Below are 26837 nucleotides of genomic sequence, written 5' to 3' on the forward strand. Positions count from 1 at the left end.
CCACGCACGCATCATTTAGTGAGAATGATAGAAACACGTTAACTAGAAAATGTGTAAATAAGCAGGAGTGTGGTTAAAACATCCACGGCTGAAAAATGCAGCGTCCAAAAGTCTGAGTTTGAAAAAGGAAGAGAAACAGGAGCGAGAGAAGGTGTCTGATACCCTGACCCAGATTATAAAGAACGGTTTGTTACCTGAATAGTTCAGATTAACAATAGATTATTAACCTATTGAATAAAATAGGATCTGCTGGATAAACTACTGAGTTAATCTCCCTAAATGTCGGAGGGAAATCACATCATTAATGACGCCGCCCAGCTGGATGCGTCTGAAACGGAGCGTGACTGCAAGTTTTCATCATTTTGTTGTGTTTCGTTTTTAGTTTTCAAGGACAAATAATCCAGGATTAATCCTGCCAGTTAGCATCAGTACAGTCTGTGGGACTTTACCACTTTTTACGTTTTTATATATAATGATAAATCATAAATTGAAATGTCCTCCAGTTGTTTCCACTGTGTTAATCCAGGACAGCTGCAGTGCATTGAGTCGCCTCCAGCAGCCTGGATTATAATCTGGTCAATATTAAAACAGTTTGGTTAGATTTTTATATTCAGATTAAATTACAACCATCAAAAGACATCTAGAAATCTGGATAATTCTCATGAGCAGCCTGAAGCAGCCACATAATAAATACATGTTTTATTGTCATTAGACACGCAGATTAATGTAAAATAAACTCTCAGGGCATAAAAATGATCTGTCCTTTGATAAAGTTATGGTGAAAGTTGATAGGAATCTATTTTCACCATCCGGAACCTGTTTTCTGTTCATGTGTTCATAGATACAGCTGCTATTATTTTGATAGGATAGTAATGTAAAGTTTAAAGTTAACGTATGTTAAACTTTTTCACGTTTTGATCATTTTCCTTAGTAGAAATATTCCAATAAAAATTACATTGACAATATAAATGTGAATATAGCAGTTTTAAAGCTAGTGTAATTTATTTTTTAAATTAAATGTATTTGTATTAATGCGACCCTGGTGGGGGGGTTTATCCATGTTGGGGGGGTTATTAGCTGATGAATGCAGGTCTTCAGTTCTGCTGATGGTAACTCAGATTAATGCGTCGCTTTCATTCTCCACCTTCTACCTTCCTACCTGCTGCTCTCTGCTGTCCTGCTTCATCTCTTTCCTCGCTCATGTCATGACGTTTTTAAGAGATCTGACCCACATGCAGAAAACCACTCAGAGAAACCAGAGTAAAACTTTAACAGGTTTATTGAGGAGTTCAAATGGGTTGGATTCAGGGGAACTCAGAGAGCTGGTGAACCGGAACTGGAAGTGAGAAGGGAAGTTCACAGAGGTTAGTTCAGGGTCCGTGGGAACTTTGAACGACGTCTTGCAAAAACAGGGATAAACGGGACTCACGATTGCAGAGAAAGGCTTCTTCCCAGAATCCAGTTGGTGTGGGTTTTTCCAGAGATAAAGGGGCTCTTTGGAAGGCGGACAGGTTTTGGTTTGGTTGGTTCCTGAGGAGCAATGGAGCTGACTGCCACTTAGATTTCCTGGAGAACTTGAACGGGACGTGTGGAAATTAATCCCCTGCTCAGTGTGAAGCTCAAACAATCCTTCCAGGGGGAGAAGGCCAAACATCCAGTATGCAGGAAGACTTCCTGCCGAAAGGCAAAAGACAAAAATCACGTTAGACTTAGAGAAAACAAAGAATCAGTCAGACTCAGCTAAACTCAACTCTGGCGAGGAGGTAGTGGCAGTCCACCGCTTAAGAAGTCCTCAGTAATGAGCCAACCAGCCGCAGATGTGTGGGAGGACCAACGAGAACAGGGCGCCACCTGGTGGTGGAAGGAGAAAACACAAAAACACAACCCACACAGACTGGATTCCTAACAACTCACCCGTTTGGTTAAAGGAAGAACTGATTTTTCAGGATTGAAAACCTTCTAGGGAATAAAACTGGTAAAGTTTCCTACATAGCTTCATATATTCTTCCCTCTGATCAAATGCAACATTTGGCCATTTTGTTTTCTGCAGCAAACTGAGCAGTTTATTGAATCCTCGTCATTTCATCTTCACGCTGCAGTAGTAGCGCATCGTGGACAGCTTTGGCCATCATGGTACTTTAGCTGAATCTGCCTCAGGTTTCCTTTTCACTGCTGCAGTGGGAGAAACGCCATCAAAGTGGCGGTGGCGCTTTGGATGGTAAAGGGGACGAACATTTTCCAGATGGAGTAGCTCATCTCACTGGGATGTAGCTTCAGCCAGTCGGGCTGAAACGTTTCAGCAGCTGGTGGAGGATCGGTGGTTACTGATCACATCACTGGGTCCGCCATCGCTTTGATATTCAGAAGCTGCTTCCTCTGCTGATTCAACGATAAGATGATTAAACCTGTAAGATGAGCTGAACGGATCCTGCTGGGTTTCGAGCGCTGACTGGTTCTGCTGCACTGGCAAGGTTTGCCGGAGTAGATTAATGGGGGAATAATGGAGGATGGGAGTATGGAGAGTCACGAGGGACAAAATTAGATACATTCATCATAAAATATGAAATGTTCTTCTAAGCATCTGAATGAATGATTGAATATTCTAGTTATTTATTTATTACATTACTCTATAACTGAATTTCCTATTTAATTATAAAACTTCTTAATAATTAAATCTACCATGAATTAATCGCTTATGTTCTAAATGATGGATCTTGGTTTTATTAGGTTGCGAGGTCATCTCCCATCTCACTGATTATAACACTTTAGCTCCGCCCACAATGTGACGATGGTGATCAGACCTCTTGCAGCCTGATGCTGATTGGTTGTTTAAGGCATTTCCCGTAAAAAAAAATGCAGCCATGTTTGGAGCTGACTGCCCCAAGCTGCCCGGGAAATAAACGGGAATCAGAGAGAAAAACCTCATATTTTATTCTTGATATAGTTCGTCTGTTAGATCTGATAGACTTTAACTGGGCTGAGTATTTCAAAATAAAAGCCCTGCCTGTTCTATCTATTGAGAAGCTCCATAGTCTCATTCATTTACTAAGCTTTACATCTTTATTTTGTTTCTAAAGGATAAACTTTGTGAACCAATTCAATTCTATTCAGTTTATTTCTATAGCGCAAATTCACACAACATGTCATCTCAGCTTTACAGAGACAGTTCACCAGATCATCCAGTCAGATTGATTCAAAGTTTTCTATCTAAGGAAAACCAGTTGATTGCATCGACTCATTGCCTCAGAGGCAATGCCTCACACTAAGCATGCTTGTAGCGACAGTGGAGAGGAAAAACTCTCCTTTAACAGGAAGAAACCTCCAGCAGAACCAGGCTCAGTGTGAGCAGCCATCTGCTGAGGCCCACTGGGTTCAAGGAGACAGAAGCAGACATAGAAAAAGAAGCATAGATACAAAAGGCAACTGTCAACCAGCTCCACAGGCGGCCCCATCCCGGAAACACACAGCCAGGCAGACGAGCTCCGAGCCAGCTCCTATGTCAGAGGATGAAGAGAGCACATCCAGCCAGTCACAGTCAGAGAAACAGGACTACACTGAAAAACAGGCCAATCTCCAACATCTAGAAACAAAGGTGTTGATGGCAGCAGCACAGCTGATATTTCTCTCCAGGATGGAGTCACAGCCAAACAGGAACAGACCAGATGAAGCTGCTATGAGAAAAAGCAGAGAGAGCAGAACGTTAGAGATTGAACTAAAAGATTCTGCAGAGTGGCAGAATAGAGACAGAATGAAGCAGAATGATGAAAAAGGGGTCCCTATGTCCTCCAGCAGTCTAAGCCTATAGCAGCATAACTATAGAGATAGCTCAGGATAACCTGAGCCACCCTAACTATAAGCTTTATCAAAAAAGAAAGTTTTAAGCCTAGCCTTAAAAGTAGACAGGGTGTCTGCCTCACGGACTAAAACTGGTAGTTGGTTCCACAGGAGAGGAGCCTGATAACTAAAAGATCTGCCTCCCATTCATTTTTAAAATAAAATGATTTAGTGTGAAGTAGATTTTGAAATGAAAATAATATGTTTAACAAATAAAAGTGTTAGTAGAAACGTAATAAAACTGTACGGGTTCAATGCAGGGCTGAAAATTGGCTTAATGTCATGAATTTCATTGGACTTGTAAAAATGACGCCTGTGTAACCCATTCACTCCAGGTCATTGACAGCTTAGGCTCCAAGTCCTCATTTCTCTGTTTTCTATAAAGAATCAAAAGGCGATTTAGAATAATGAAGCTGAATAAATGATGGACTCCTTTCACAGTGGCCCCTCCCCTTTCCTTCCTCTGTTCTCCATCTTTATCTTCCTTCTAAGTGCTGCCAGTCTGCCGGCCTGCTGCCAAATAAACAGTTATGGAGGACGATGTCCCTGGAGGGATTTCCTTTAAATTACCTGTTAAATGTCCTCCAGGGGCTGAGCCTTAACATGGGTGGGTGTGCATGTCGGCGTTCCTTTGTGCTGCGGCCCGCTATGGGCCGCTTTCTACCATTTCACACATGACTTCCCTCCCCAAGGCACCGGGCTCTGCTGATGGGGGAAAGAAAGAAATGAAAATTATTCCCTCCTTATGTTCCTCTGCCCCTCCCCTCCCTGCTGCTGTATGTACGCCACGCTCTCTGTCTCTCACACAGATGCATGCACAGACGTTTATTAACCGTGTAACCACCCAGAGCCCAGGGTAACCGCCGTGCTGGTTGGTGCTAGCTAAACGCTGATGTTAATGCTTGACTGTTTGACCACAGAGCTACCAGAGCCAGATGCTAACATCATTTGATTAGATGACTAGTTTCTGTTGACTCTCTTTCACACTAAGATTTAATCTGTTTCATGCTGTACTGTCTATTTATAAAGGATATTCTAGTTCTTCCAGATGGGCTGGTTTAGCTAAAACTTCTCCTAAAGTCTATTCATCAGATAGAAATCCTAAATCTTCAGATTATCATATGTACAATAAACATAAATTAAAATTTCACTGATCCAAAGATTTTAGCAGGAAAAACTAGAAAAGCATTCGGAGAGCGCAGAGCGCTAACAGGCAGCAGACATGGCTGCATACTGTGACTCTAAGATAAAACTAGAATTGGTCCTTGGCACTGTCACTACCATAGATAATCATAGGTAGATGCCCCATTGGACGTGCCTACAGGTCGGCCATCTTGGGTCAGACCATCGATCAGCTGCTACATATACATACACTATATTGCCAAAAGTATTTGCTCACCCATCCAAATTATTGGAATCAGGTGTTCCAATCACTTCCATGGCCACAGGTGTATAAATTCAAGCACCTAGGCATGCAGACTGTTTTTACAAACATTTGTGAAAGAATGGGTCGCTCTCAGGAGCTCAGTGAATTCCAGCGTGGAACTGTGATAGGATGCCACCTGTGCAACAAATCCAGTCGTGAAATTTCCTCGCTCCTAAATATTCCACAGTCAACTGTCAGCTGTATTATAAGAAAATGGAAGTGTTTGGGAACGACAGCAACTCAGCCACGAAGTGGTAGGCCACGTAAACTGACGGAGCGGGGTCAGCGGATGCTGACGCGCATAGTGCGAAGAGGTCGCCAACTTTCTGCAGAGTCAATCACTACAGACCTCCAAACTTCATGTGGCCTTCAGATTAGCTCAAGAACAGTGCGCAGAGAGCTTCATGGAATGGGTTTCCATGGTCGAGCAGCTGCATCCAAGCCATACATCACCAAGTGCAATGCAAAGCGTCGGATGCGGTGGTGTAAAGCACGCCGCCACTGGACTCTAGAGCAGTGGAGACGCGTTCTCTGGAGTGACGAATCGCGCTTCTCCATCTGGCAATCTGATGGACGGGTCTGGGTTTGGCGGTTGCCAGGAGAACGGTACTTGTCTGACTGCATTGTGCCAAGTGTAAAGTTTGTTGGAGGGGGGATTATGGTGTGGGGTTGTTTTTCAGGAGCTGGGCTTGGCCCCTTAGTTCCAGTGAAAGGAACTCTGAATGCTTCAGCATACCAAGACATTTTGGACAATTCCATGCTCCCAACTTTGTGGGAACAGTTTGGAGCTGGCCCCTTCCTCTTCCAACATGACTGTGCACCAGTGCACAAAGCAAGGTCCATAAAGACATGGATGACAGAGTCTGGTGTGGATGAACTTGACTGGCCTGCACAGAGTCCTGACCTCAACCCGATAGAACACCTTTGGGATGAATTAGAGCGGAGACTGAGAGCCAGGCCTTCTCGTCCAACATCAGGGTGCGACCTCACAAATGCGCTTCTGGAAGAATGGTCAAAAATTCCCATAAACACACTCCTAAACCTTGTGGACAGCCTTCCCAGAAGAGTTGAAGCTGTTCTAGCTGCAAAGGGTGGACCGACGTCATATTGAACCCTATGGATTAGGAACGGGATGTCACTTAAGCTCATATGTGAGTCAAGGCAGGTGAGCAAATACTTTTGGCAATATAGTGTATATACATACATGATGATTCATGTATGTATATTTACCAATTATCAATGGAAAAAACACTTTGCAGGGAAAATTGAGAATGGCAGAGACAGAAAATGAAAACAATGTGTTTAAATGCACATTTAATGGATTCAGAATAGTATGGACTCATAAGTAAAGAATTGGTAGGATGTTAATGTTAAAGACCTTAGAATGATTAAAGGAAATCCACTTCTTCATCAGTCAGAAGCTAAATTATAGGAGCTGATCTTCAGAAGCATTGACTGTCTGAACATTTGTGCAAATGTTGGTGAACTCATAGCAGATCTTTGAAGAAGGTGCAAAATCCACAGTGCAATCCACCAGACACCATGTAAACATACTGGGACCCTCAGATATTAGTAGAATAATACTGATAAAGACAAAACGTTTCACAAGCCAGAACAAATTAATGCAGTGGGACTGCAAACAATCTATGAATAATTTATCCAAACCAAAAAAAATAAAATAAAATAAGGTGAAAAGTGTGAATCACTTTGTCATTGCAAAATAAATATATTTCCCGCTCAATTTGATTCATTGTGCACAAAGTACAGTTATTTTCACATGTTTGCACATGTAAGACATGCAATCCTTGGCAGGTCAATCAGCAGACAAAGACCTCTCCATTTATCCAGGGTGGTTGGTTGGCCCGGGTGGTGATGTTATTTTTGATGCTGACATCCTCAATTAATTTGTTGATGTTGGCTGACACACTCATGGTATACTCACCAATATTTAACAAGTTGTCATATGTTGCTGCAGCCTTGAATATGTTCCAGTCAGAGCATTCAAAACATTCTTGGAGTTTCTCCATGGCGCCCTCAGACCACACTCTGACCTCTTTAACTGTCAGTTTAGCCCTGATCAGCTGGGGCTTATATGCAGTTAGCCTGGTTAAAATCCCCGGCAATGATGAAAACACCCTCTGTGTGCAGATTGGAGCTCAGAGATAGCCTGGTATAGAGTCTTCATGGCCTCTTTAGTGTTAGCGCTGGGGGACACATAAACAGCAGTGATGCTAACAACACTGAACTCTCTGGGCAGATAGAACGGTCTGCAGTTAACAGTCAGAAACTCGATGTCAGGAAAGCAGATGCTGGCGACTGATCTATTATTTTTACACCAGCTGTTGTTGATATAAACACAGAGCTTGATAATGATATGTCAATTCTTCATATCTTTACTCCACAGACGGAAAGTTCTCCTGGTCCCTCCTTCTGCTGGAAAACCTTTTGGGATGTTTGCTGGTGGAAGATTATTTTGACTTTAAAGATTATTTGTGCTGTCCTGGATGTAACTACATGATTCAGTTTGTGAGTGAGCGTGATTAGGGTGGCTTTAGCAGGTTTGTCCCTGCTGAACACAAGCACCCCATAGCATGATGCTGCCACTACCATATTTGATAGCTGGGATGAGGTTCAGGGTTAGTCCTCGTCCAAATTAACATATTGTTCAGAAGCTTCAGCTTTGGTCTAGTCTTACCAAAGCTGGGCTCTGGCAGGCTACAGGCGGGTCTTTGCTTGATGTCCTAATGACAGCTTCCGTCTTGCCACGCTTCTATAAAGACCACACCAGTGATAGTGGTCCTGTGGACAGACCCCCCCCCCCCCCCCCCCCCCCCCCCCCCCAGCTTCAGATCTCTGCCGTTGGTCCAAGATCTGAATGGGTAACAGTCAGATGGATGTGAATACTTTTTGAAGCCACTGTAGCTGCTCTGGATGTCATTACATACTCTTCAGATTGTTTGGTTATTCTAACCTCAGACTTCTCTTTTAGGAATTAATTTGCAGTTAAAATAGTAGGAAGTCATTAAATGCCAACATTTTTAATGTTTCTGGAAAAAACAAACTATTTTTTTCTCTAACTAATTCAACGGGAGGTTGATTGACAGCCTGATGATGGTACATGAAGAACTAAGGTGCTTCTGGGACAGGCTGATGAGCCCAGGCTCCTCCTTGCAGGCAGTCCAGGGATCCATAGTCTGCTCCTTCTGCCATGTTGGCACCAGGTGCTCACACCTCCTGGTGCCTCCATCCATCCATCCATCCATCCATCCATCCATCCATCCATCCATCCATCCATCCATCCATCCATCCATCCATCCATCCATCCATCCATCCATCCATCCATCCATCCATCCATCCATCCATCTCGGAAGAAGGGGCCCCCCCGAAGGTGCCAGTTCCAGCTGAACTGGCTGATCTGCAATGTTCACACAGGCAACTGAGTGGGGAGAGGAATGAGGCAGTAGGTTTGGTGGGGGGAAAAGGTCTCTGTTTCCTCTTTTCCCCCATCCTTCCCCATCCTCTCATCCTCCCCCATCCTCTATATCTCCTCCACCCTTCCCCATCCAACCCCCTCCTCTCATCCTCCCCATCCTCTATTCCTCCCCCATCCTTCCATCCTCTCTCTACAAGCAGAGAACTTTGAAATAATTTGCGTCTCAAGGGTTTTTTACACATTCTAATTTCCAACTAAATGGGACATCTGTTTGAGAAAAGAAAGATTTGCCACGGTTGCCAAGGCAACTATCGATGTGAAAGGAAAGGGGGGGGGGGGGGGTTGGATTGTGTGAGAGGGAAAAAAACTCAACTGCTTGTACAGAAATTGTTGGACTTTGTTGAAACCGCTTTATGCCGTACAGCAGCAATTTGTTTATTTTCCTCCTTGTCTTCGTCTCTATCCAACCATCCATCCAGCCGCCCCTGAATCCAGTCGCCCCTGAATCCAGTCGCCCCTGAATCCAGTCGTCCCTGAATACAGTCGCCCCTGAATCCAACCGTCCCTACCTCCACCCGCCCTTGAATCTAGCCGTCCCTACCTCCACCCGCCCCTGAATCCAACCGTCCCTACCTCCACCCGCCCCTGAATCTAGCCGTCCCTACCTCCACCCACCCCTGAATCTAGCCGTCCCTACCTCCACCCGTCCCTGAATCTAGACGTCCCTACCTCCACCCACCCCTGAATCTAGCCGTCCCTACCTCCACACGCCCCTGAATCTAGCCGTCCCTACCTCCACCCGCCCCTAAATCTAGCCATCCCTACCTCCACCCACCCCTGAATCTAGCCGTCCCTACCTCCATCCGCCCCTAAATCTAGCCGTCCCTAGCTCCACCCGCCCCTGAATCTAGCCGTCCCTACCTCCACCCGCCCCTGAATCTAGCCGTCCCTACCTCCACCCGCCCCTGAATCTAGCCGTCCCTACCTCCACCCGCCCCTAAATATAGCCATCCCTACCTCCACCCACCCCTGAATCTAGCCGTCCCTACCTCCACCCGCCCCTGAATCTAGCCGTCCCTACCTCCACCCACCCCTGAATCTAGCCGTCCCTTCCTCCACCCGCCCCTGAATCTAGCCGTCCCTACCTCCACCCGCCCCTGAATCTAGCCGTCCCTACCTCCACCCGCCCCTGAATCTAGCCGTCCCTACCTCCACCCGCCCCTGAATCTAGCCGTCCCTACCTCCACCCACCCCTGAATCTAGCCGTCCCTTCCTCCACCCGCCCCTGAATCTAGCCGTCCCTACCTCCACCCGCCCCTGAATCTAGCCGTCCCTTCCTCCACCCGCCCCTGAATCTAGCCGTCCCTTCCTCCACCCGCCCCTGAATCTAGCCGTCCCTACCTCCACCCGCCCATGAATCTAGCCGTCCTTAGCTCCAGCCGCCCCTGAATCCAACCGTCCCTAGCTCCAGCTGTCCCTAGCTCCAGCCGTCCTTAGCTCCAGCCGTCCCTAGCTCCAGCCGTCCTTAGCTCCAGCCGTCCCTAGCTCCAGCCGTCCTTAGCTCCAGCCATCCCTAGCTCCAGCCGTCCTTAGCTCCAGCCGTCCCTAGCTCCAGCCGTCCTTAGCTCCAGCCGTCCCTAGCTCCAGCCGTCCTTAGCTCCAGCCATCCCTAGCTCCAGCCGTCCTTAGCTCCAGCCGTCCTTAGCTCCAGCCGTCCTTAGCTCCAGCCATCCCTAGCTCCAGCCGTCCCTAGCTCCAGCCGTCCTTAGCTCCAGCCGTCCTTAGTTCCAGCCATCCCTAGCTCCAGCCATCCCTAGCTCCAGCCGTCCTTAGCTCCAGCCATCCCTAGCTCCAGCCGTCCTTAGCTCCAGCCGTCCTTAGCTCCAGCCATCCCTAGCTCCAGCCGTCCTTAGTTCCAGCCGTCCCTTAGCTCCAGCCGTCCTTCTAGATCCAGCCCGTCCTTAATTCCGCTGTCCCTGGCTCCAGCCGTCCTTAGCTCCAGCCATCCCAGCTCCCGCCTCCTTGCTCCAGCATCCCTAGCTCCAGCTGTCCTAGTCTCCATCCCCTCTGAATACCTCCAGCCTCCTTTAGTCAGCCGTATTTGAGCTTCACAGTGCATCAGTTCCAAGTATCTGCCTCCATTAGTCCAGCGTTTCAGCTCAGCGTGTAACTCCCGAGCTGTACAGCTTCTCTGACACTCTGCAAAACATTATTTACAAGAAGGATAGATCTACTTTCCTAGTATGACTCAGTGAGAGAAGAATCTTTGTGGCGTTTCAGAGGCACATGCAGAAAAGAGAAAAGGTTTGTTACTCAGTGGCTCTCAAGATCTGCGCTTCCCTTTGAATTACTTGTTTTTAGGGATGGTCAAATGAAACCACGATGAAGCTTTAATGCAACATAATTCTTATTCGCCAGAATAACAAACCAGTCCTGTAGAAAATGTAATAAATATGTTTGTCATGGTTTTGGTTCTGTTTAAGTTTTCTTTTTGAGTTTTCATTGGTTATATTTCCATTTTGTGTCATTCTAGTTGTTTTTGGATGTATTGGAGTTCTTAGGTAATTCTTGTTTGCCCTCTGGTTTCAGTCTCCTTCCCCTAACTCCCTTCTAGATTGTTTAGCCCACACCTGCTCCCAATCTATTGATTAGCCTGCTCTTTGTTCAGTCTCCCATTTTTACTCCTCCTCTGCAGTTGCTGTTTGCTGTTTCATCATCATTTCTTTGGCCTTCATGTCAATTTCCCTGGATTTAAGTATTTTGTTTGTGGACTTTTGCTGAAGCTGCTCTTTGGAACTTTATGAAATCTTCAACAAAACACCTCAGCTTCCATCTCTGCATTTGGGTCCTTCAAATCTCCCACTAACCTGACAATAGCAAATTTTGACCCAGGTTTGGAAGCCCAGGACAGACACCTCAACAAACAGGAGGAGCAAATGGCCATGTTGAACCTGAAGATGAAGCAACTGAATGCACAAGCGGGCCAGTTCATGACTTCTTTTACAACTGTTGTGCCATGAGCCATAATCGTGGTTTTTGACATTGGGAACCGGTGACCATGTTTCATCTTAACATGATAACCTGAGAAAAAGATGCAGTTTTGGCACATAAACAGCTGTGAGACCTCTCCTCTGCTCTGGAACCCACTTTTCAGCCAACTTGCTCCACAGAGGTTTGACTTGCCTCTGTGTTGAGAAAAGTAAAAGACAACAGCACACAGGATTTCATTCTCTTTCATGAAGCTGCCAGGGGGTTCAAATTAGAAGAGGCAACCACCATGGAGACAGGGCCAGATCTCTAGAATGATCAAGGATAAGTCATGATGGGTGACTTTTCAGAATCAAACTGCTGCAAAACAGACTTTTTGCAACACATCTCTCTTGAGTTTCAGAACTTACACAGACAGACTGGAGGAGAAAGTCTCCTAAAAATCCTTTGGTTTGAACCGCATGGAACGAAGAAAACCCCAATTTCTGTGAGCATGCCCTACTAAGCTGCTGATGGATGAAAATTCAAGCCTTCGAAATGGACATGGACAAAAATTTTTGCATGTCTGGCACAATTAGGGAAAGAAAAAACAATATGACTTTTGATGATCATTTCATGTGTTTACTCAATTCAGTCTATTTCTATAGCGCCAATTCACAACGCAAGTCATCTCAAGGCACTTTACAGTTCAACCAGATCATCCAGTCAGATTGAGTCAAAGTTTTCTATTAAACCAGCTGATTGCATCGACTCATTGACTCTTCAGCAATCCCTCACACTAAGCATGCTTGTAGCGACAGTGGAGAGGAAAAACTCCCTTTGAACAGGAAGAAACCTCCAGCAGAACCAGGCTCAGTGTGAGCGGCCATCTGCTGAGGCCCACTGGGGTTCAAGGAGACAGAAGCAGACATAGAAAAAGAAGCATAGATACAAAAGGCAACTGTCAACCAGCTCCACAGGCGGCCCCGTCTAGGAAACACACAGCCAGGCAGACGAGCTCCGAGCCAGCTCCCATGTCAGAGGATGAAGAGAGCACATCCAGTTAGTCACAGTCAGAGAAACAGAACTACACTGAAAAACAGGCCAAGCTCCAACATCTATAAATAAAGGATGTTTCTAAATGTTGGAACAGACCAGATGAAGCTACTATGAGGAAAAGCAGAGAGAGCAGAAGGTTAGAGATTGAACTAACAGATTCTGCAGAGTGGGAGAATAGAGATAGAATGAAGCAGAATGATGAAATGGGGGTCCCTATGTCCTCCAGCAGTCTAAGCCTATAGCAGCATAACTATAGAGATAGCTCAGGATAACCTGAGCCACTCTAACTATAAGCTTTATCAAAAAGGAAAGTTTTAAGCCTAGCCTTAAAAGTAGACAGGGTGTCTGCCTCACGGACTAAAACTGGTAGTTGGTTCCACAGGAGAGGAGCCTGAGAACTAAAAGATCTGCCTCCCATTCTACTTTTAGACATTCTAGGAACCACTAGTAAACCTGCAGATTGAGAGCGAAGTGCTCTGTTAGGAACATAAGGAACAATCAGATCTCTGATATCAGATGGAGCTTGGCCATTTAAGGTAGGGTGACCATATTTTCATTTGGGAATACCAGGACACCTTGGGGGGGTGGGGGATCTCTGTTCCCATGCATAGATATGTCTGTGGCATGCACTCACTTAACGTAGGCCTACGTAATCCTACAATAACATTATATTTACAGTTGATTTATTAAAAATGCTTTTCAGTAAAAGTCAACAGCAATAACTCCAATAACAAACGATAATTTTATTCAAAATGTATTTATTAAAAGTGCTTAACAATTCCTGTAATTAATAAATAGCACAATGAAAGAAATAATGTCTCATCATCGGGATTTGCTCCGTGATCAGAGGAAATGTTACTTGGCCCCGAACAGTGGTGAAAATTGGAAGTTCAGTTTTAATATAATCCAAGTCTGTGAATAGTTCCGTCTGAAATGAATGAACATAGTTGTTTTAATGGTTATTGAGTCAGATATGTGGCGGTAATGTTTGATTTATCTAAAGGTTTTTATCTGTTACTGTGTAAATGAGTTTGGCTGTAATTTAAGGACAGATTCTAATAAATCTACAGAGTGGGAACTATAAATCTGATAGGAGTTTAATTTATTTATTGCTGTTTTGCACAATATGCTTAACTAAGTATTTTTTTATTTTGAATATTAGAGATTTTGCAGATATATTTTATATACACACATTGTTTAGATTTACTTATATATTTCTACCCCTTTTATGGAATAGAAAATCTCTTTATTGTCCCACAATGGGCAAATTTACAGCAGCAGAAAGATTATTGAAAATGGTCACACAAATGAGGACCTTAGAAAAATGTATAAGAATAACATAATAGGGAAGAGTTAAAATATAAACAATACAATTCTGTAAAGTGTTTTAACAATATAAAAGCAGCAACATCAGAGATGTGCAGAATGACAGCAGCAGGTTATTTAACTGACTAAAGTTTCTATCATTACATTTAATTTTATTTGTTCCTGCTCCCGGTGGTTGGAACATTTATTCCACTCCGGATTCTTGTGAGTGTAGTCTTTGTTCACTTTAACTTTTTAAAAAATAAATAAATAAACAGTTTTGAAAACCTCGGTATTCATTCTTTTCCTGCTTTGTGTGTCAACTTTCACGGTTGCTAAGCAACAGAGCATACGCCGGTAAAACCCGTCGAAGGGTAGACCTGGTCGAATTCACAGCCAAAACTCTTGCGGCCTCCTTATTTTCAAGGACATTGAAGGATCCAGTCTAGGTAGACCGCGTCCTTGAAGGATGCAGCCCAGGATTTCGAACAGAGCCTCTGATTAAAAACAGGGCTGCCCGCACTGACGCGGCTCAGGGATTACGTCACACGGAGCGTCGAAAAAATCAGGACATTTCCCCACTTCCTAAAAAAAACCCGGGACAGGACGTGAAATACGGATATGTCCCGGGAAATACGGACGTTTGGTCTTTATATGTGAGAAGGAGGATTTTAAATTCTATTCTGGATTTAACAGGAAGCCAATGAAGAGAAGCCAGGATAGGAGGGATATGATCTCTCTTTTTCATTTCCATCAGAACTCTGGCTGCAGCATTTTGGATCAGCTGAAGGCTTTTAACTACAGTTTGTTTACTGTTGAGTCAAGACAACGCTAACAGAATGGACTGCATGCTACGCTATGCTACAGGAATATGTGTTGAGCTGTTGCTGAAGCTTGGACAAGCTTTATTTCACTAAGAGTTAAACACTGATATAACATTAGTGTTCATGTGTTCCTCAGATGCTCATTACATTTCCATCCAAGAGTCATTTAGAGGAATCCTGATGTCTATTCGCTGCTAGCTATTTCAAAGAGGGTAAAGAATCATTTAACTAAAGGTTATTGGTTCTTGATTAAGCAAATCATTCAATAAAACATTATTTGGCCAAATAATGTTTTATTCACCTCATGGATTTGCATTGTGAATTGGTCTGAAAACATTCCCATTTCTCTAAATTAGTGAAAAGCTAATTTGATCACATCCCAATACATAATAGTTTAGTTTAGTTTAGTTTAGTTGAGTTTCTCTAGTCTTAGTTAGTGTTAAACTGAAATATGTTTGAACAGAAGTTGTGGTGAATTTATTCCATCTATGTGCAGAATTAACTGTTTGACCATGATTAGTGCTCGTATCACTCTTTCATTTATTGTTCTAACACACAGCTAGTAGGGAGTGTGTTCATAAACGGTATATAACAGACGAAATAATATCTGATTAAATAAGATATTTACCACCCCTACAGGGGAGGACAATAAACATCTTAAAGTATCAGAAATAATAATATGAATAATGTGCTCCTCCTGATCCGGCCAGCATCTCTGTACCTCCTTTCTATTGTCTTTCTCCTCTAAAGGATGGTTCATTGAAATAGCTGTTCTTCATTTTGCAGTAATACCTTGGTGGCTGATTAGCTCATTACTTCCGTTCTTCTATCTTCCAGTCCCTCCTGTGTCGCAGCGTTTCCGTTGGGAGCTCATTATCGCTGGGCATGAAGTTGACTGTCAGGGTCTCGGCTGATTTGCCGCATCCTGGATCCCTCCTGTCGCCGAGTGCCGCTGACTGAGGGTGTTGTTGAGCTGCGTGTCTGTGGGTGGAGAGCCGGGTTGAGGAATTCGCTCGGAGCTCTGGGGAGCATCTCAGAGCGTCTCTCTCTACACGTTGCTGTTTGTTCCACCACCATGACTGGCGTCATCATCGGGGAACAACGACCACTGATGTGGGACGTTTGCAGACCGTTTCCTGCAGGTCTGCATCCTGTTTGTAGTGTTCAAAGGCTCCAGTCAGGATCCACGTCTGGAGCAGCCTGAGCTCCTGCAGTGACCTGAACTGGTTGTTTGGCAGATGAACACCTTTAATAAGGAGACTCCTGATTGGACAGGAAGGTTTACAGTGCAGTTCGAAGCAGCGACATTAATCATCACATCTGAAAGCTGGAAAAAAAGCTGCTCATCTTTCCTTGGGGGTCTGTGGAGACTCTAACTCTAATTAAACATTAGATAGAAAACTCACTCATTACTGATATTATTCATCTTTTTAGATTCCTGCCATATTTACGTTTATGTCCTGCTTTTTTTACAGATTTTAAAATGAAAACCCTTTGAGTTTAAAATGCGTGAGCTGTCAGGCGGTCATGAACACTTCTTCTCACCAACTTTATTCAATCTGTTAATCTTCCATGAGGAGCGTCAGATATTATAGTTTCTATACTTAAAGAATCAGCATCTTTAGGGGAATCATCTGAAAAGGTTTGTTGGTTTTCTGCCTTAAACAGTTTGGCTATACCTAAAATAATAGTTACATCAATGTAGATGTATGAAAATAGATGATATAAACACAGGTTAACTGTCTTAAGATTTAAATCTGAAAAACTCACACAAAGAGAAAAGACATTAGGAGAAATTTATTGATACGATAACTTTAGTCTTTGCACTGAGTTTTGGTAGATATGCTTGAACAGGAGCAAAGAACAGGGCTGTTTCCCCCTCAGGCCTGAAACTGGTGGTGGAGTGGAGATAGATGGAGTTGGTCAGTCTGTAGACTGCTGGTTGACTGATTGGCTTTTGTGGAGGTTTGGTTCAAAGCTGATTGGCTGTTACGGTGAGTAATCAGTTTATTCAGTTGAACTTCCACCTAGGCTCCATGTTAGCACTCAGTTTTACAGATTATATGGACACTGCAATGTAAGTAGAACAGGAAAGGAAAAACAGAAAAAAGGAGAAAAGATTAAAGAAAGAAGAGATAAAAGGGAGATAATGATAAAACATTTTCAGTCTGCTTCATCACCTGCAAAGAGATGTAAAAAGAACAGAACAACCAACAGACATGGTACGAGACTTACAATAAAGTAACACCTAGATTCTATCACTGAAGTATAAGTGGTATTATTTAATCTGACATGTACTCTGTGTTACCTGAAGATCAGAATATGGGCTTTCTGCATGGAAGTGAATTCCAGTTTTTCTGGTTTTAAACCTTAATAGAAGTTTGGAGAGTCTGAGCAACTTACAGGGAGACCAGAGTTCCTGTGGACCAGGCCAGGAGGTCAGCGACGTCCTGGCCTGGTCCATCATCTTCAGTTGACTCGCCTCACTTTGGGCTCCTTTCATGTTCCTCCCTGTCTGATCTTGTGGTTCTCCAGTCCTCCCATTCTTCCCAGTACACCTCCCTCCCCCCCCACGCTGACAGCTGCCTCTCTGCTGGAACAGGAAGCGTTGGGGACTCTGGGACCAGGCAGGTTTGTGTTTATTTGCAGATAGGAAATATTGAGATTTTCAGCAAACAAACTTTCCTTCAGTCTGGATCCCAGATGGATGAATGGTTTCAGTGCTGATAGATGTTAGGCTTTCTATGTGGCGGCAGGCGGCAGCGGCGGCGCTCACTGGAGGAATGAGGGGAGATAAAACATGTCCTCCTTCCAGCAGAGGAGTTCCTCTCTGCCTGCATCTTCAGCTGCACAAACTTCCCTTTATCTGATTTTGGTTTAAACCATCTCCAGATTATTCTCCACTTTCCTTCGTTTTCTAATGGAAGCAGAACCAGTTAATGCTCCTGGAGAATCACGGATGGAGAACCAGATCCTTCTAGCAGTCTCTGCTTCCCCTCTGAATGGATTACCACCTCAGTCTGCAAGCAGTTCTCCAAACTCCAGATTATTTCACTCGGCTGCTCAGAAGCAGAAAAGCAGCAAACCGGACCACCTGGAGCGGCGGATAAAACTGTCTCTGATGTAAATTACAATCCAGACGGAGAATTTGAAGAACCTCCAATAGTCAGTTTGGACTTTAGGAAATCTCCTTCTACACTAATGGATTAAATAATGTCATAAAAAACTGCAAGGCTGAAAAATGTCCTTTCCTTTATTTCCTCTCTAACAGAATGAGATGATTTAACAACCAGGACCACCTCAGATACTCTGGACACGATGAACCTGCAAATGATGCAAATGTCTCTTCATCAAACAGCTGAAGGTTCAGGCTGAGATGAACCTGTGGGAAAAAGGAACCACCAACTTTAATCTGCTCCTCAGATCACATGAAGGGCTCCTCACCAGCTAGTTGCTAATGCTAATGGTTCGGCTGTCAGGCTCCATCTCTCCATCTTCACCTCCTCTGGCATCTTTCAAACTGTTCTAACGTCTCATCCCTTCCCCGCTCTCTCTCATTGTTTGCTTTAATTCAGTCGATGCTCTGCGGATTAAATCCCATAATTCTAATCTAGTATTTATAAATCCTTTCATGGTATATAACCGACGCCGGCCCTGAGTTTCTCTAACTTGGCACCCCGTGCTGCTGAGTGGGTAGACCCAGTCAGGAACTCACCACAGGCTACGCTAGAGCTGAAACACATTCAGTCTTTATTCTCACTGTCCAGAAACACTCATGGACTTCTGAGCTGCAACTGTGAAATTAGCCTAAACAAGCTAATCCCTGTGAGTGGGTGGGAAGAGGGAAAACATGGGAAGATATAAAGCAATGGAAATCTAAAAAATAACAGCAGCATTTTAAACTCAGTCTGTCTAAAATCTTCCATTTGATGCTTTATTGCATTTATTTGATGCTGATTAAACTGATGAAGATAATGTGATAATAAAAAAAAAAGATATCGAGTGCCTTTCAAAATAACAATCACTTTAATAGGAAGAGTGAACATTAAAACATGAATTTGACTCAATCATAGATAAAAACAAAATTAAAGGTTCAAATAAAGATCAGAGTGAAAGCCATCAGTTTGAAGAGCGAGGAGCAGGAAGTTGAACCAAAGGCGGCTTTTCCAACATTTCTGTTCTTCTCTTTAAGGAATCTTTTAAAAAGATCTAAAGGAATCAGATCGGTGACTCAGCAGCTCAGCCATGTCTCTGGCCGTGGTTCTGAATGCTTGGTTCCCCTCCTTAGCTAGCCATGGTCCTGATCTGTAAGCGCTAAGTGCAGAAGCTAATGAAAGAAATACATAAGTACTGAGCTTTATTTATTGATCATTTTGGCTGATTGTTTGAATGAGAAAAAAGCATAAAATCCAGATGCTGTTTTCTTCTTTTTTACAGGGTGAATATTTAGGTGATTAATCTGGGATATATTTAGCTATTGCCTTATTTTTAATTTTAGGTAGTTTAGAAAATGTTGAGCAGGTTCCTAAAATCAACCTTCATCATTAAAACTGTGAATATAGAGACAGGGAGCAACCGACAGCTAACGATGCGCTAATGGGTCGATGTTGAATGGACCGTAGTGGTCATGCTAACGGGACTGGGTTGAATGGACTGTAGCGGTCATGCTAACGGTATGGGTTGAATGGACCGTAGTGGTCATGCTAACGGGACTGGGTTGAATGGACCGTAGCGGTCACGCTAACGGGTTGGGGTTGAATGGACCGTAGTGGTCATGCTAACGGGTCGGCGTTGAATGGACCGTAGTGGTCAGGCTAACGGGTCGGCGTTGAATGGACCATAGCGGTCATGCTAACGGGTCGGCGTTGAATGGACCGTAGCGGTCATGCTAACGGGTTGGGGTTGAATGGACCGTAGCGGTCATGCTAACGGGTCGGCGTTGAATGGACCATAGCGGTCAGGCTAGCGGGTCGGCGTTAAATGGACCGTAGTGGTCATGCTAACGCGTCGGCTATGAATGGACCGTAGCGGTCATGCTAATGGGTCGGGTTGAACGGACTGTAGCAGTTATGCTAACAGGACAGGGTTGAATGGACCGTAGTGGTCATGCTAACGGGTGGGGGTTGAATGGACGGTAGTGGTCATGCTAACGGGACAGGGTTGAATGGACCGTAGCGGTCATGCTAATGGGTGGGGGTTGAATTTCATGAAATTCCAATGGGACCCAATGATCTAAGCTTGTCTGTTTATTGGAAAAATGTCAGTCATTAGATCTGTTATGCATTTTAAACAGGTTTGAATGAGATTAGTCTTGGTTTGGGATCCCAGTTTATATCAGAGTCTTGCTTTTTACCCAGTTCGAGGTTTAACTGGAGTCTTTCCAAAGAGGAAGCAGAATTGTTAGGTATTATTCGTTATCCTGTCTGGATCAAACCATCCTGTCACAGAAAATCAGTTCCCAAAGTCTAGATTTTTATTTTAACTGGAACAAAGTCCAACCAGCTGCTCAGCATAGTGTTCCCTCAGGCTGACAGGGTTCAGAAACAAGCCCATTCATCGGCCCTGCCATGTTAGCACGTCGTTTCCTCGCTAACTATGTGGAGAAAATGAGGAGGGAGTGAAGGCTGGGGTGATACGGTAAGAGACGAGAAAGGATGGAGGGACGATGAAGGCCTGGCAGCATTCAGCAGATGCTTCATAGAGTCAGTCCAGTGATATCAGACGGCCACTGACAGACAGAAGGGAATGCCAAGGTTAGAATGAGTGCTGAAAGCAACAATCCTCTCAGCTTAAGCTGGATGAGCTGAAGAGGAAGTGGGAAGATGGGCTTCGTTCTTTTCACAGCTAACACCCAAATATCTGTTTTTCAGCAGAAATTAGGCAGAAGCAAAAGTTTTCGCCATTTTCTGAGGAGATGATGACCAGGTCCTCCAGCACCAGCATGTGTTTCCAGCAGCTGGTGAAGCTACAGCAGCTAAGAACATCCTGATAATCCTGAGCATCAGTTAGAAGCCATGTTTTCCCCACCTGATGAAGGTATCATCACGTTCAGCAGGACTAATACATCAGTTATTCTCTGCTTCCCACAGCATCATGGAGGAGACAATCAAACCATAGAAATCCAGTCGGCCATTGTGACACGTTGCTTAGCAAATCCTGCTGATGAAGCAGAGCTGAGAGCGATTTACCAGAACCTTGCGCATGTGCAAACAAGGAAGTTCTTCTTCTTCTTCCAAGGTGTCTGGTCAGATCGGCGCCATCCATCGGCGCTGAGTCTGATGTTTGGTTTCTGGACGTTTAATGTCAGAACAAACATGGTGAGCGGTGAACTGATAAACTCTGTTGTTTCATCGTACAGTTTGAGCTGTAGCTGCGTACAATGATTGTAAACATGCACTAGTGGACGCCCCGCTTTAAAAGATTGGGATTCAAGAAGCAGGCTGCAGCACTGCTTAGAAATCGGCTGCTAGAACCGTCCCTCAGATAGGAGTTTAGTGTTCAGACATGGCAACCGCGGACACTTTAGCTTAGATGTCTTTACTGATTTGAGATGTTTGGATCTTATACCATCATGCATGAGGAACCACCACATCTGAAAAGTATATTTGTATTTCTTTGGTCTGTTTGGTTCTAGTTCGCCCATCTCTATAGTCTCCTTAGTTCTCTAGTTCTTTGCTGTGGTTTTGTTCATAATATTGTTTAAGACTTTTGATGATCATTTTATGAATATTTATTCAAACCCAGGATGAGTTGGACCCCTTGTCTTTGTCAGGGTTTCGTCCTGATGCTTTAATGTCATCTAGTCAACAAGAAGTATCGATTCAATTATCAATTCAGTTTATTTCTATAGCTCCAATTCACACCATGTCATCTCAGGTCACTTTATAGATCCAGATCAACCAGATCCTCCAGTCAGATTAGTTCAAAGTTTTCTGTCTAAGGAAAACCAGCTGATTGCATCGACTGATTGACGGAGTTCAAATCCAGCGGCTGCTTCCTCCAAAGATTCATCTGCTGATGATGTCATAGCGTGGCGTTGAGGCCTGGTCCGATTGGAATGCTCCTCGTTATGCGGCCGATAAATTCAGAATCATTTTCATACTTAGTTGGTATGAAGACATTGTCTGAGATCAGGAGACATTGACCTAATACGGGACCGTCCATCAGATCAGCAGGTGGATCTTCCTGTTTAAACTGCTCTGATCCAGTTACCGCCTGCTGCTTTCCCTCTAGTCTTTGTCAAGAAGCTAAACTTTTGATCATTTTTATTGTCTCGTGTCTCTCTTATAGAAATCAAGCATGTATGGGTTTAATAAAGGCTCCTGATCGGAGGGCAGCCTGCAGCTGTCTAATGGTTTGTGTGTCCGTCCATCAAAGCCTTTTATTACTCTTCATTTAGGGCGTGTTCCGATGAATGACTTCATGCAGCTCCTATCAACCCTTCTGCTTCTGCTGCCGTCGGTGACGCCGCTGAGCTCCTTCCATTTTCATTTAGACGTCTGTGCTTAGATTGATATGAATATTTCCTTCCTATTAATATGCTGAGCCGGTCTAAATGTTTTAATATTTGCTCTGTAAAGGATTGAAAGCGGCTTCCTCTGCAGAAATGTTTCTTCCTGGATGTTTAAACAGCAACAGATCCTGATGTTTGCATGGCCTCTGTTCATCTGTGACCTCCATGTTTCCATCCAGCGCTCCTCTGAAGGATGGAAACAGATTCTGTAATCAGCTCATCTCACTTCCTCTCATCTATTGCCGTCCCCGTGCATTTCCCCCCCACACCACACACCCCTCCCCCCTCACACACACGGCGGATATTATTGTAAAATCCCTCGTCTGATGTTCCATTAGACACAGATGCCGCCGCAGCAGCTACGGCGATAAAGTTGGCGTTTCAAGTGACTGAGCTCAGCAATTTATTAAAAGCGGGTTGAACGCCGGCGGTGACAGATGCTGTCGCCTGCCGCTGTTCACACACGTGTGCTGTCTGTTGTGGCGAAAGATGGATCGGAGTACAGATTGTAAGTGACATGTTAATTTCTTCTCCGTCACTCACGGCCGCTGCATTAGCTCAGTGAAGGAGCGGCAGGCTGAGCGGTTCTCCCTCTATTATCCTCTTTCTTTACTCTTCTTCCTGTCCTTACATTTTCCTTCACTTTTCCAGATCAAAGAAACGTTTCACTTAGCTTTTTGCTCCACGCCTTCAAGCTGCTTGATCTCCTAAAGATTGCTCTTCATGTGGCCTTATGCATCGCAGCGCCTGCTCAGATTGAGAGGACTCTAGGTCAGGGTTGGCGGCGTCAGTCAGACTGGATAAGGATTGACGGCCATTAACTAAACGAGGGTCCAGCAGCTCGCTGCCACTGATCATATCTTTCTTTAAGCCGTTCGCTGCTCTTTCTTTCAGTGCTGAATGTTTTAGCAGAGCTGATATTTGTGGTTTGTAACAGTAGAACCTGCTGTCATGGCGTCTGGAAGTGAAGCTCAATGGTTTCCTCTCACTGTGTCTTTCTGCAGGCAGCCTTGGTACTATGGCTGGGGCTTCAACCTACCGCGGGGCCAGGCTCTTCTGGACAAATGGAACCAGATTCCGGACAACACAGACATCCTGGTGACACACTGCCCCCCACTGGGTGAGATATGCACTGCAGTGTTTGCAAATGACACAAACAGGATTTGAAAAATCTCCAAATAGTGAGTTATGTATAAAACCGGAAAACATCCCAGTGATCAATTCTTTTCACCATAGCTCTTCCTCTAGCTGCTAACCCAGCTAATGGGGGCCAGCTCTAGTAGAACTAGAGTCTTTGGTCTCCATTGGTCTTCTGGACTAAAGTGACTATAGTGAAATGTCTTTAATTGTGATAAGAACTCCCAAACACACACTCACTGTCACATTAATGCAATATTTTCATAAAATCCTTAAGCTAATATTCACCTTCAGATTTGGCATAAAATCATCTACACTTAAAGATATCTGCTCCTGGAAAAAGATCCTTAGGTCTGAAATTGAAAGTTCTCACAGTTATTTTCATGATATTTAGCTCTGGACCTGAACCTGGGCAGCAGCTCAGGTTAGCAACTCAGGCTAACAGCTCAGGCTAGCAGCTCAGGCTAACAGCCCAGGCTAGAAGCTCATTCTAGCAGCTCAGGCTAACGGCTCAGGCTAGCAGCTCAGGCTAGCAGCTCCTGCTAGCAGCTCAGGCTAACAGCTCAGGCTAGAAGCTCATGCTAGCAGCTCAGGCTAACAGCCCAGGCTAGAAGCTCATACTAGCAGCTCAGGCTAACAACTCAGGCTAGCAGCTCAGGCTAACAGCCCAGGCTAGAAGCTCAGGCTAGCAGCTCAGGCTAACGGCTCAGGCTAGCAGCTCAGGCTAGCAGGTCCTGCTAGCAGCTCAGGCTAACAGCTCAGGCTAGAAGCTCATGCTAGCAGCTCAGGCTAACAGCTCAGGCTAGCAGCTCAGGCTAGCAGCTCAGGCTAACAGCTCTGGCTAGCAGCTCAGGCTAACAGTTCAGACTAGCAGCTCAGGCTAACAGCTCAGGTTATCAACTCAGGCTAGCAGCTCAGGCTAACAGCTCAGACTAGCAGCTCAGGCTAACAGCTCAGGCTAGCAGCTCAGGCTCACAGCTCAGGCTAACAGCTCAGACTAGCAGCTCAGGCTAGCAGCTCAGGCTAACAGTTCAGGCTAACAGCTCAGGTTATCAGCTCAGCCTAGCAGCTCAGGCTAACAGCTCAGGCTAGCAGCTCAGGCTCACAGCTCAGGCTAACAGCTCAGACTAACAGCTCAGGCTAGCAGCTCAGGCTAACAGTTCAGGCTAACAGCTCAGGTTATCAGCTCAGCCTAGCAGCTCAGGCTAACAGCTCAGGCTAGCAGCTCTGGCTCACAGCTCAGGCTAACAGCTCAGACTAGCAGCTCAGGCTAGAAGCTCAGGCTAACAGTTCAGGCTAACAGCTCAGGTTATCAGCTCAGGCTAGCAGCTCAGGCTAGCAGCTCAGGCTAACAGCTCAGGCTAGCAGCTCAGGTTATCAGCTCAGGCTAATGCTGCGTTCACAGCAAACACAGCAGCAGCAGCTAGTTTACATGCAAAGTCAATGGTTGAAGTGCGTCAAGGCGCAGCAAAACGTCCCGAAGCATGTTTTGAGGAGCAGGGGCAGGGCGTCTAAGCAGCTAAAGCAGCGTTTTGGTAGCGTTTAAGCATCTGGCGCGCGCGACGCACAGCAAATGCGCTGCTGCTCGAGATGGAATTTTTTTTTGCTCTTCTACTTTATTCCCACTGATCACAGCAAATATAGCTGCATGCAAAGAAAGGATAGGGTAGCTTTGCCAAACGCGCGTCAGACACACTTTTTCCACCTCGCAGCTGGAGCAGCAAAGATGCTTCAGCCGTGTGTCAGAACTAAACTGGTACAAGCATCAAAGATGAAGCAGCAGACGCGTTTTTGCTGCTCCTGCGTTTGGTGTGAACGCAGCTTAATAGCTCAGGCTAACAGCTCAGGCTATCAGCTCAGGTTAACAGCTCAAGTAAACAGCTCAGGTTAGCATTAGGCTAATTCCTCTTCAAGGTTTTTTAAAATCTTCTCTGTGTTTTATGATCTCGGCAGAAATTGGTCACAATTGACGATAAAGATTCTGGAATTTGTCTTTAATGCCAGAAGCTAACACAGTTACTGAGTTTGTTTAGGCCAAGACTGTCACAGGGACCATATTCAGATCAATTGTTCACCAAGACAAAAAATAGTTCATTAAAACACTCAGTGAGAAGATGTCTGCAACGTTTCCATGAAAGAATGAATTTTGTGTGGGTGGTGGCGATCAGAGGAAGTTCTCATCCTGGGAGGCAGGCTGAGGACTTCTGGAGCTCATGGTCCCAGGAACCCAAACCCCGTCGCTTTGGTTACTGCAGAAATATAGCTTTAAAAAAAAATGGTGGAATAGCTGGATTGTCACCTGGATGTCATCACCTTGTTTAGCAGAGACCATAGGAAGGTGTTTTCATCTTCTCTTCATAGCTGGTGGTTGTGGTTCCAGTCCCCCTCCATTCCACACCGGTGTGATCTTAGATCCCAGTGCCTAGCTTTTGTCTAACCCTACATGTGTTTCTCAGAACAAAGGGCCTGAGAAACACAGGAGCTGACTGACGTCCTATTCTATGCTCATGCTTCCACACACAGCCATCAGCCTCGTACACGCACTCACACCTTCACACCTCATCTCCTGCTGCAGCTGTGCTGCTCCGACAACTGTTCATGATTGATTTCTGTGTTTGCATCTCAGCTTTGAGCGCTGCAAATTATTTTTCATTCAGCTTAGCCAAGTATGTGCTCACAAGCTGCCAGCATATGGAGCAGCTACAGCAGGCTACTGGAGCATGACACATCCTCACTCAGATGCAAAAGCTAAGTGACTGACATGGGAGGAAGAGACAGATGTTGACATAAACTTTACAAATGTTTTCTTCTCCTGTTGAAAAGAGGAAGAAATTAATGAGAAATGATGAAGAAAAGATCAGAGTGAGCGAGACGCAGCTTAGCGCTGCAGCAGAGGTTCTTATTCAGTTCAGTTCTTGTATACAGCAACAATTCACAACCGGCGTCAATTAAAGGCACTAAGGAGGGGAGACAAAGCTACATATCAGAGAGAAGACAGTCGTCTTCTTTATCTGGACATGAGGAGGAAGTTAACATCATCATTGCTGGGGTGAGACTGAGAAAAAAACGAAGACAGACAACGACACCTCAACTGCCTCCTCTTGATGTGGAGGAGCAGCAGCTCTCATCTGTCAAAAGCAGAGACCCGATCCTAAGGCCACCTAAACTGATCTCCTCAATACCTTGGCTGCACCTAGACATTATGTCCACCAACCTTGGTTGGGTCCAACCCTCATTGGAGACGAGTCTGACTTACTGCCAGAATGCGGACCAGGCTCTGACACCAGTCATACAGAGTCCTAACAGCCCCTATTAAACCACCCAGTATTCCATACCCCC

The 26837-nt window shown here is 44.9% G+C and overlaps 1 protein-coding gene and 1 long non-coding RNA gene across 2 annotated transcripts in view; one reads left to right on the plus strand and one right to left on the minus strand.

Annotated features, from left to right (window-relative positions):
• Nucleotides 1-26837, plus strand: part of LOC119788031 (metallophosphoesterase domain-containing protein 1-like) — a 71469-nt gene that overhangs the window by 33712 nt on the left and 10920 nt on the right. Inside the window, exon 5 of the mRNA XM_038292154.1 lies at nucleotides 23366-23481. Within this exon, the coding sequence (XP_038148082.1) occupies nucleotides 23366-23481 (116 nt within the window). The remainder of the gene's footprint in view (nucleotides 1-23365; nucleotides 23482-26837) is intronic.
• On the minus strand, nucleotides 1627-16036 carry LOC119788032. The gene is made up of 3 exons (XR_005281411.1): nucleotides 15641-16036; nucleotides 4405-4539; nucleotides 1627-1674 (listed from the first exon to the last, which is right to left on the minus strand). It is a non-coding gene; the product is annotated as an uncharacterized LOC119788032 (long non-coding RNA).

This window comes from Cyprinodon tularosa, unplaced genomic scaffold, assembly GCF_016077235.1.
Source record: "Cyprinodon tularosa strain WSP-4 unplaced genomic scaffold, ASM1607723v1 ctg309, whole genome shotgun sequence".
In the NCBI taxonomy this organism is placed as follows: domain Eukaryota; kingdom Metazoa; phylum Chordata; class Actinopteri; order Cyprinodontiformes; family Cyprinodontidae; genus Cyprinodon; species Cyprinodon tularosa.